We start from the raw sequence: 12,108 nt of genomic DNA, 5'->3' as shown, positions 1-12,108 counted from the left end.
TAAATATTTTAATCGTTTGACAGCCCTACTAAAAATACAAGGGATGTTGTCCTTCCTCAGTGTAGTGAGATGTGACAACATATTCGCCCTCCACACGTACATAACTTTTTTTAAACGTACACTATCAATAATTTATAGGAGTGCCTACGTAATCACAACACGTCAGAACATGGAACGGCGTACATCCCACACATTAATCCAGAGAGATCATTTTCTGGCGTGATCCCACGATACTCATGGGATTGTCTTCCTTATTTATTCATTCCCCACACTTGTGATCCACAGAGCTGGGAAATGCAGGGTTGTGGATATGGATAGTAATAAAGTCAGGAAAAGGAATCCCCCTGAGAGTTCCTAAGTTTCCGAGGGGAACAAAACAGCTAAACGTAAATTATCTACAGCTGAACTGCACATGTTTCCACTCATATCAGTGATTTATGACAGTACACCACCTTTGTAAAGTCATTAAGAGGAAATTGTCTGGAGAAAGCTTAATCATGAAGCCAGATGTTTATCTAATGATGACAGTGTTTTGTATCAAGGCATCACAAATGAGGTGTGGGTTGGGAAGCAGCACACTGTAGCTATATTAGGAGGAGATGAGGATCAAACTGAGGTGCACTTTTGAGAAAAAAATGAATGGCAAACTTAGAGAGTCACTAAGAACAACTTTCTCTGGATCATTAGCTGTGAACAGAACAGAACATACTGCTCTTTGTACTGTGTGTGTGTGTGTGTGTATCTGATAAGTTCACCTTGAGCTGTCTTCGAATGCGATCAATGAAGAACTTCCAGCAGTTTTCTCTTGTATCCATCAATCCTGAGCTGCGCACCTCTGGCCTCATGCTGCCAATGATGTTCTCCACCTCATCGTCTGGGAATAGGTCCGGAATCTCCCCTTAAATGCGAACATAATGAGAATGCATATTAATGCTAGAACTACTCTTTCAGTTGTTCGATTTTTTTCCTGTCGGTTTTCACAGTTAGAGCTTCGTTTGCTTCTTTGCATCTCAGCGTTTAACAACAAAAGTATCCATACCCATTTAGAGCTGTCTTTGCTTCTTTGATCTCAAAGCTAAAGAGCAGAAGTATTAATACACTAAGTTGTCATTTTTATCTGTTGTGAATGGGTATATTCTGGCTGAAAATGATTGTTAAAAATACTTCATCCTATTAGAATCCAAATACATTTGGAGTGCAGATAATCAATAGACCCAGTGGAACACATAGAATGGTTCATCCATCCATTTTCTACCGCTTGTCCCGTTCGGGGTCGCGGGGGTGCTGGACCCTATCCCGGCTGCATTTGGGCGGAAGGCGGGGTACACCCTGGACAAGTAGCCACCTCATCGCAGGGCCAACACAGATAGACAGACAGCATTCACTCTCACATTCACACACTAGGGCCCATTCAGTGTCGCCAATCAACCTATTCCTGGAGGTGGGAGGAAGCCGGAGTACCCGTAGGGAACCCACGCAGTCATGGGGAGAACATGCAAACTCCACACAGAAAGATCCCGAGCGCAGGATCGAACCCAGGACCTTCGTATTGTGAGGCAGACGCACAAACCCCTCTACCACCGTGCTGCCCATAGAATGGTAATTGTTTTCTAAAATATGTAAATTCATATTAGAGATGATACACATATGTTACATTGTTCGTTGTAGAGGTATTCGTTATTTGACAGTTTCACTGTGCTTAGTAACACGCATGTACTTTAAATTGAAACAAAGAACATATCATGACATATTGATACTAGCATTTTTGCTATTGTGACTAATACATCATGCCAAGTTTCATTGCAATTTTAAGGCTGATTGCCCAATAGTAATAATTATCTATCTGTTTTCATTCAATGAAGAAACAATAAGAACAACGTACGGTAATCATAAGACTTGACACACTATTAAAGCATTATAATTGTTAAATGGCTTTAATTTAATTTAATTTTAGAAATTAGGTAGTGTTCACTTGTCACTGACATTTTGGGGAAGGCATAATTGTGACATGTCTGTCACATGACAACCACTCCAAAAAGCTTCCTATACATTACTTGGGGACTTCATGAGTTTAAGTCAAGCACAAAGCTAAAAAGTACACAGTTTATCACATTTTAAGTGTCACTATGCACTGGTATATGTAGAAAAACGAATGGTGATCAAACTGCAATAAAAAAAACAACTCACAGATTAAACTGACATAGCCAAGAAAGCACTTAAAACTGAGAACAAAAAACAGAGGCGTCTCAGTAAATTACAATATCATACAAAATGTATTTGATTTCAGGAGTTCTATTCATACTGCAAGACCAGTTAATGACTTAGGAAATGTGTGCAGTTCATTTGCTGATTACAGTACAAACCGGCAATTTAAAAATATTAAAATTGTGACAACCTTTTAAACTTTACAAACTACTGATTTTTTAAAACATGTTTTATTATTTATAAGCAACATTTATCAAAATTATTAACACGTTATGAAATTCAAACACATACAGCAAATATTTCACTCTGTTTAGTATATCCATAGAATATATTGTAAGGGCCTGATCTACAAACCCTGTTTCCATATGAGTTGGGAAATTGTGTTAGATGTAAATATAAACGGAATACAATGATTTGCAAATCATTTTCAACCCATATTCAGTTGAATATGCTACAAAGACAACATATTTGATGTTCAAACTGATAAACATTTTTTTTTTTGCACTTTCAAAGCTTCAACAATTAGTTTCCTCAGTTCCCAATTGTTTATTAAGTGTTGTTAAAAGAAAAGGTGATGTAACACAGTGGTGAACATGCCCTTTCCCAACTACTTTGGCACGTGTTGCAGCCATGAAATTCTAAGTTAATTATTATTTGCAAAAAAAAAAAAAAGTTTATGAGTTTGAACATCAAATATCTTGTCTTTGTAGTGCATTCAATTGAATATGGGTTGAAAAGGATTTGCAAATCATTGTATTCCGTTTATATTTACATCTAACACAATTTCCCAACTCATATGGAAACGGGGTTTGTACTAAAGGTTTGCATGTACTAAAACAAATGCAAACGCAAAGCTGATGTCTACTTATAGTACACCCATTTATATAGTTTGCATACGCTGTTTAGAGCGTGTTGTTTGTGATCTTAGTAGATAAGTCCCTAAGAATATCACGTTTGGAATTGAACACCTGAAATGAAAAAAATAACTCTTTTAAGATAATTAATTCAGGTGCCCTTATATTAAAGATGTCATCACAACCAAAAGGATAATGGAAGAGCAAGCAATAGCAATAAAAATAAAACCTTCCATTTTAAAGGGGTCCTATCCCGCTCAATTCAAGGGCTTATTCATGATATTGGATTAAGTGGGGCACTATAGTAAGTTTCTTTCAATAAAATACTCCATAAATCTCAAGGTTGTTTACAGGGCAAATCTTTATTGTTCTCCTCTTCACTAAAACCCTCCTTTTCCACAGCCTCCTCGTCTGATCAGGTCTACTCCGTTTCAATTGGTCAAGGGTCTAGGGTCAGTTCCAGCCCTCCACCCCTCGCAACCACTCACGGCTGCATAAACAAAGGCTCGCCTCATCTAGTTACGTGTAAATGGTCATCTGCAAACATACGTAGAATTGGATATAATTGGATGAATAATTGAGAATCCAGCGTCAAAATGTGCTTTGTTAAAACAGCTGTCGTTGAAGTGAATGGAGCACTGGAACACAGACAATGAGGTAGGTCTTTAGCGTACCCTTTTTGGCTGCCTTTAAAAAAAAAAAGAAAGAAAAAAGCAACAAACTGAGAAAAGGTTGCCGCTGGATAAGCATAAGGAGAATTCCTAAAGTTATGACATGAGCACTTATGCAAGATGTCATAGAAATCTCTTAAAGTTCTCATACCCAACCATTTACAATATTAAGGAGGAATGCAACCATGTATAAATTAAAGGGGAACATTATCACCAGACCTATGTAAGCGTCAATATATACCTTGATGTTGCAGAAAAAAGACCATATATTTTTTTAACCGATTTCCGAACTCTACATGGGTGAATTTTGGCGAATTAAACGCCTTTCTAATATTCGCTCTCGGAGCGATGACGTCACATCGGGAAGCAATCCGCCATTTTCTCAAACACCGAGTCAAATCAGCTCTGTTATTTTCCGTTTTTTCGACTGTTTTCCGTACCTTGGAGACATCATGCCTCGTCGGTGTGTTGTCGGAGGGTGTAACAACACGAACGGGGACGGATTCAAGTTGCACCAGTGGCCCAAAGATGCGAAAGTGGCAAGAAATTGGACGTTTGTTCCGCACACTTTACCGACAAAAGCTATGCTACGACAGAGATGGCAAGAATGTGTGGATATCCTGCGACACTCAAAGCAGATGCATTTCCAACGATAAAGTCAAAGAAATCTGCCGCCAGACCCTCATTGAATCTGCCGGAGTGTGTGAGCAATTCAGGGACAAAGGACCTCGGTAGCACGGCAAGCGATGGCGGCAGTTTGTTCCCGCAGACGAGCGAGCTAAACCCCCTGGATGTCTTGGCTCACATCGACCCTAGCTTCCCTGGCTTGCTGACATCAACTCCAAAACTAGACAGATCAGCTTTCAGGAAAAGAGCGCGGATGAGGGTATGTCTCCAGAATATATTAATTGATGAAAATTGGGCTGTCTGCACTCTCAAAGTGGATGTTTTTGCCAAATGTATTTCATATGCTGTAAACCTAGTTCATAGTTGTTAGTTTCCTTTAATGCCAAACAAACACATACCAATCGTTGGTTAGAAGGCGATCGCCGAATTCGTCCTCGCTTTCTCCCGTGTCGCTGGCTGTCGTGTCGTTTTCGTCGGTTTCGCTTGCATACGGTTCCAACCGATATTGCTCAATAGCTTCAGTTTCTTCTTCAATTTCGTTTTCGCTACCTGCCTCCACACTACAACCATCCGTTTCAATACATTCGTAATCTGTTGAATCGCTTAAGCCGCTGAAATCCGAGTTTGAATCCGAGCTAATGTCGCTATAGCTTGCTGTTCTTTAAGCCATGTTTGTTTGTGTTGGCTTCACTATGTGACGTCACAGGAAAATGGACGGGTGTTTGTAACGGTGGTTAAAATCAGGCACTTTGAAGCTTTTTTTAGGGATATTGCATGATGGGTAAAATTTTGAAAAAAACTTCGAAAAATATAATAAGCCACAGGGAACTGATTTTTAATGGTTTTAACCATTCTGAAATTGTGATAATGTTCCTCTTTAAAAACACACTATTCTCATGGTATGGCACCACATCATGCTGGACAACAGTATGCCATGTTGAACACGCAGTATAAACATCCTACTGAAAACCAGCTTTCTTTGCAGTGGACATTTGTATTTTGGTCTATTACTTTTGTCAGAGTGACACATTCAAAAAGTTCTGAGTTAAAAACCCAACACACTAAAACAAAAGGGCACCTATTATCCAAATGTTTGATCGTTTGTATTTGATTTTTTGGACTATATAGAGCAGCTATACACGATTACCCGCGCAGAAAGCTTTGTAGCGCATCATCCCTTTCTTGTATGTTCTGCATCTCGCCAAAATAATCTGTGTAATTAACCCCACAGCCCAAAACAGTACATGTAAATCCACAAGCTCGGGGAGAGAGTGGCTGCTGAGTCCAAGTGCACTGTCAAACAAGTTGTCATTTTAGAAACCAGAAAAGGAAAAATGACGCATAACAGCAACGTCATGTTGTCTTTACAAAACAAAAACACAATTAAAGTTAAAGTTAAAGTACCACTGATAGTCACACACACACTAGCTGTGGTGAAATTACCCTCTGCATTTGACCCATCCCCTTGTTCCACCCCCTGGGAGGTGAGGGGAGCAGTGAGCAGCAGTGGTGGCCGCGCTCGGGAATCATTTTGGTGATTTAACCCCCAATTCCAACCCTTGATGCTGAGTGCCTAGCAGGGAGGTAATGGGTCCCATTTTTATAGTCTTTGGTATGACTCGGCCGGGGTTGGAACTCACAAGCTGCCAATCTCAGGGCGGGCACTCTAACCACTAGGCCACTGATTCCTCAGCAACTCAAGTCCAGTTATGGGGAAAAAAAGGCACTGACGGATTTTGTAACTCAATGAAGTCCCCAAGACCAACAAGAGTTCCATAGTCGCTGGTGACACCTGTCCTCATTCTGCAGGAGCTCCATGTTTTGGGCCCATAGTCTCTCTAGCTCCCTCTCCCGGAGCCTCTCCAGGCAGTCCTCAATGCTCAGACCCTCGGGCTCATAGATCAAAGTACTAACACTGTGTAAACGTTGTCGACAGCAGAGCAGCGCACAGCGATATAGCTTCTGAAGCAAAGCAGCGGCGTAGTCAAGCCGCTGCATTTACATGGGCGTGCCCATCAAATGTAAATAATCAAATGTAGATACTTATTCTTATGCTTTCTGATCTCTCTCTCTATGTCCACTACTTTCTGTACATATCCTACCAAGTCAGTCCTACACTGTTCCAATGTCCATTTCTCTGATGATGCAATTGTTGATGACTGAAGTGTTGATATCAACCAAACTAACCCCCCCCCACCCCTCCACATCCCACACTCCGGATTGTAAATAATGTAAATAATTCAATGTATATACTCTGATGATTATCTTGTGTGATGACTGTATTATGATGATAATATATATCTGTATCATGAATCAATTTAAAGGGGAACATTATCACCAGACCTATGTAAGCGTCAATATATACCTTGATGTTGCAGAAAAAAGTCCATATATTTTTTTAACCGATTTACGAACTCTAAATGGGTGAATTTTGGCGAATTAAACGCCTTTCTATTATTCGCTCTCGGACCGATGACGTCACAACGTGACGTCACATTGGGAAGCAATCCGCCATTTTCTCAAACACATTACAAACACCGAGTCAAATCAGCTCTGTTATTTTCCGTTTTTTCGACTGTTTTCCGTACCTTGGAGACATCATGCCTCGTCGGTGTGTTGTCGGAGGGTGTAACAACACGAACATGGACGGATTCAAGTTGCACCAGTGGCCCAAAGATGCGAAAGTGGCAAGAAATTGGACGTTTGTTCCGCACACTTTACCGACGAAAGCTATGCTACGACAGAGATGGCAAGAATGTGTGGATATCCTGCGACACTCAAAGCAGATGCATTTCCAACTGGACTGGACAGATCAGCTTTCAGGAAAAGAGAGCGGATGAGGGTATGTCTACAGAATATATTAATTGATGAAAACTGGGCTGTCTGCACTCTCAAAGTGCATGTAGTTGCCAAATGTATTTCATATGCTGTAAACCTAGTTCATAGTTGTTAGTTTCCTTTAATGCCAAACAAACACATACCAATCGTTGGTTAGAAGGCGATCGCCAAATTCGTCCTCGCTTTCTCCCGTGTCGCTGGCTGTCGTGTCGTTTTCGTCGGTTTCGCTTGCATACGGTTCAAACCGATATGGCTCAATAGCTTCAGTTTCTTCTTTAATTTTGTTTTCGCTACCTGCCTCCACACTACAACCATCCGTTTCAATACATGCGTAATCTGTTGAATCGCTTAAGGCGCTGAAATCAGAGTATGAATCCGAGCTAATGTCGCTATACCTTGCTGTTCTATCCGCCATGTTTGTTTGTATTGGCATCACTGTATGACGTCACAGGAAAATTAATATGTGTATATAACGATGGTTAAAATCGTTTTTTTAGGGATATTGCGTGAGGGGTAAAATTTTGAAAAAAACTTCGAAAAATATAATAAGCCACTGGGAACTGATTTTTAATGGTTTTAACCCTTCTGAAATTGTGATAATGTTCCCCTTTAAGTGGACCCCGACTTAAACAAGTTGAAAAACGTATTCGGGTGTTACCATTTAGTGGTCAATTGTACGGAATATGTACTGCACTGTGCAATCTACTAATAAAAGTTTCAATCAATCAATCAAAGTAAGTCCGGCACGCATTGATGTCAATGCTACCCCACTTTAAAAAAAAAAAGAAGTAAAATAGCGTATAGAGCGAACCAAAACTGCTGCAAATTGGGTTCACTTCCAAATGCACAACCCTTATTATTTGCCACTTTGACTTTGTTTAACACGAGTATCAAACAACAAGGAGGAAAACACGATAGGTTTTCTATGCTGAAGAGGCTATTTCTACATGTCTGAAAAGTTAGAAATCTACAGTAAATGTTTGCTGTCCTTTCCTTACAGTATATTCTATACAGACCTCGATCAAATGGCAGCAGTTGTTTTTTGGCTGTGTCAACGCGAAAGCGTTTCTCTTCCACAAAACGTGACAGACAGTATAATTAGTGAAGCCTGCTGTTACCTGATGCCAACAGATCGTTGACCAGAACGAGGAACCTCTCATCTGCCACTTGGGCATCAGTCATTAGGAACACAGTGCCAATATTCTTCACGCCAGCTTTGATGTAGAGCGAAGCCAGGTCACTCTGGGTGAGAGAAAGACACAGAGTGTTAGAGTGACACACATAATGAGATTTTGCCGCAGTGGGGCGAAACATTGTTATGTTATATCGGCAAGAATGCCATGTGAATAACAAGCACAGTGTTTCTACACTGAAAAGATTATGACTCCATTTGAAAGAATGGGAGCCATGAATGCACCTCATGTATAAACTTCCATTGTGACATCCTGTGTTGTGTAATTCGGTGCTTACTTTGAGGTCAGTGATGCTGTATCCTTTCCTTAAAGTGATCTGGAAAACCTCTAGATTGGAGATGAAGGCAGCCAGTCGGGTCAGACTCTGCTTGCCACTGCCGCCTACTCCAACCAGCAGTGCGTTACCCCGCGGAGACTCCAGGATTCGATTTATACGGCAGCTGCATGCGGAGGTGCAGACAGTCACAGTCAAGAATCCGTGGAAGTGGAAGATAAACGGCAATGGGGAGGCGTGCTCTAAAGGCGACCTGACTTACGCGGCAAACAGCAAAGTGCAAAGCCACAATGGGACATTTTTGCCTTTTTCTCTGGACTTACACATTCCATCTTTCATCATCATTCATTCATATATACAAGCACAAACATTGTAAACCACTGGTTTGGTTTGGGAAGCATCAAATGAGATGCCACCTTAGTGTCTTCAACCTCTTAAGTCTCGCGTCATGTTTCTCCAAAATGACATACAATAAATAAAGTAAACTGGCTTTGTTATCTGAAACAATTGGTTTTGCCGCGGTACTGACTGTTTTTTGGTTCATTTAGTTGTAGAGCATAGGTATATTGTCTGTTATTATCAATACATCTACCACAATCTACCATTCATAAGTAAAATAATTGAGAAAGTTGTCCTCCAACAACTAAATCACTTCTTGGCTTCTACTCGCTGCCACAACAACTTCCAGTCAGGATTTCGACCTCTTCATAGCACAGAGACGTTAAAGTTGTAAATGACATCTGTCTAAACACAGACTCTGGCAAAACTTCGGTATCAATGCTATTGGACCTCAGTGCTGCATTTGACACTGTCGACCACTCAATACTTTTGGACAGGTTGGAAAACTGGGTGTGGATCTCAGGCACAGTTTTAAGCTGGTTCAAGTCATATCTACAAGATAGGAACTATTTTGTTTCCATTGGTGACTTTGTATCAGAACCAACTAACGTAACGTGTGGAGTCCCCCAAGGTTCAATCTTGGGGCCGACTTTATTTAACATGAATATGCTCCCACTAGGACAAATCATGCAAAATAATAACATTGACCATCATTGCTATGCCGATGACACCCAAATCTATGTAGCGCCATCACCAAATGACTATCGCCCCATAGATCTTCTCTGCCAGTGCATTGAGCAAGTCAAACACTGGATGTGCCAAAATTTCCTACAACTAAATGAAGATAAAACTGAGATAATTGTTTTTGGTGCTAAAAAAGAAAGGTTTAAAGTCATCCAACACCTTCAATCACTGTCCCTGAAAACCTAAAATAAAGCCAGAAATCTTGGGGTTATTTTAGATTCTGATTTACATTTCGACAGTCACATCAAATCACTAATAAAATCGGCCTACTATCACCTCAAAAATGTAACAAGACTTAGAGGGCTCATATCAGCTCAAGACTTAGAAAAACTTGTACATGCCTTTATTACCAGTAAGCTAGACTATTGTAATGGTCTCCTTGCTGGTCTTCCCAAAAAAACTGTCAGGCAGCTACAGCTTGTTCAGAACGCTGCTGCTAGAGTTCTAACAAAGACCTAAACATGTGAGCACATTACACCAATTCTTAAATCCTTACATTGGCTCCCTGTACATCAGAGAATTGATTTCAAAATCCTCCTGCTCACATATAAATCACTACATGGTCTAGGGCCGAAGTATATCACTGATATGCTCCCACTATATAAGCCCCCTAGATCACTAAGATCTTCTGAGACCAATCTGTTAGCGGTTCCCAGAGTAAACTCAAATCAAGGGTGAGCATCATTCAGTCACTATGCAACAAATAGCTGGAATAAACTTCCTGAAGATGTCACACTTTCCCCAACTCTGACTACTTTTAAAACTAGACTAAACACTTTTATGTTCACCTTAGCATTCAGCTAAATCTTTCAAACTTTTAACGTCCGCACTGTTTTTATTTTTATTGTCTGCATTTTAATTTTGCTTTTATTTTCTTTCATTTCACTTTGTTGTCTGTGAAGCACTTTGAGTCTGCCTTGAGTATGAAAAGTGCTATACAAATAAAGTTGCCTTGCCTTGCCTTGCCTACATTCACTATTAACATCGCAGCATAGCCAGTACCGAGGTACTTGGAGCATAAGCGTCGTTCATCGAGTAATTGAGACACCCATAAATATACCATAATTTCCAGGCTTTAAAGCGCACCTATATATAAATCGCACCCAACTAATTTTTGGACACATTTTAATTAGTACATAGAGTATATTAGCCGTACAAGTCTATAAGCTGCAGGTGTACACACAGACATTAAATATTTACACAGGTGCTTCACACATTTTTTATTATTATTTTATGCAAGAGAATATACTTCTCTTGTTGCATAATTTGGGCTTAACCTTGTTAAATGTTGGAATATATTTAATGTTTGGAGCAGCCGGACCGGAGAGAAGAAAGGAGAAGGCAGAGGGCAGAATATTGGGGAGTTGTTAAATTTTCTTTGGCTTTGGTGCTGCATGGTGTGCATTTTGACGTTTCTTCTCTACGACAAGGATGAGTGCATAACATGCTAAATGGCTGACTTTAATGACTGTGTGAGTGTGTTTGATTTAATTGCAGCAATTTCATTGGTCCATCTTGACCTGTTCGGCAATTTCATTGGTCTGATGTGACGAGGCTAAATTCATTGGCAGCATGTGAAGCTTTTGAACCTGCAATCCATAAATTGACCGCAGCATTGTATAAAGCTCAGGGTTCAAAGAAGCGGCTTATAGTCAGGAAATTACGGTATCTACGTTTGACACTCTAATAAAGCTTGGATTATGAGGCTGTTGATATGTGTTTCATATCAACAACTTTTGTACCTGCTTTTGTGAATCGTTTGCGATAATGTGTAAGCATTAACATATTAATAAGAAACAAGTAAAAGTCATTACTTTTTATTAGTGGTGCTCCAGTTAGGGTTTTATGCTGACGATTCCGATCATCCATTAGTGAGATCTTCTGATACCAATCACATGTATTAGCTTAACTGTAAAGGTTTTAATTTATTTATGGTGAGTCATATCGGCCATACAGATACTGATGCCGATACTTTTTACTTTAAAATATTCAAGATCACTGAATGATCTTGCATTTCAATTCTTGATCTAATCATACAAAACACATGACGGTAGTGTACCAATATCAACACAATATGTGAATTGGTTCCTTATTCTCTTTTATTACATACGATTGCTCAAGTAAATCAAGTCAGTGCATAGTAACTAAACAAAAGAAAAACATGTGATCTACTACTCATTGAAACCCTTTGGTCTTGGCCTCCAAAGTCATCCAGGGTTCCAGTGATTTATTCCCTGAATTTGGAAACATTAAAGGTGACCTACTGTATGATGATATTAATAATACTAATGACATTTAACACACATCCATCTAGGTCAGGGGTGTCACACTCGTTTTCATTGAGGGCCACATCACAGTTACGG

The 12,108-nt window shown here is 39.9% G+C and overlaps 1 protein-coding gene across 1 annotated transcript in view; it reads right to left on the bottom strand.

The window, feature by feature from the left end:
• Positions 1-12,108, bottom strand: part of dnah9 (dynein, axonemal, heavy chain 9) — a 366,284-nt gene that overhangs the window by 221,375 nt on the left and 132,801 nt on the right. Inside the window, exons 26-28 of the mRNA XM_072914095.1 lie at positions 8,666-8,828; positions 8,314-8,437; positions 756-898 (exon numbers count right to left, since the gene is read on the bottom strand). Coding sequence (XP_072770196.1) covers positions 756-898; positions 8,314-8,437; positions 8,666-8,828 — 430 coding nt within the window. The remainder of the gene's footprint in view (positions 1-755; positions 899-8,313; positions 8,438-8,665; positions 8,829-12,108) is intronic.

Source organism: Nerophis lumbriciformis, linkage group LG11, assembly GCF_033978685.3.
Source record: "Nerophis lumbriciformis linkage group LG11, RoL_Nlum_v2.1, whole genome shotgun sequence".
NCBI lineage: Eukaryota > Metazoa > Chordata > Actinopteri > Syngnathiformes > Syngnathidae > Nerophis > Nerophis lumbriciformis.
This window is presented reverse-complemented; position numbering and strand designations above follow the sequence as displayed.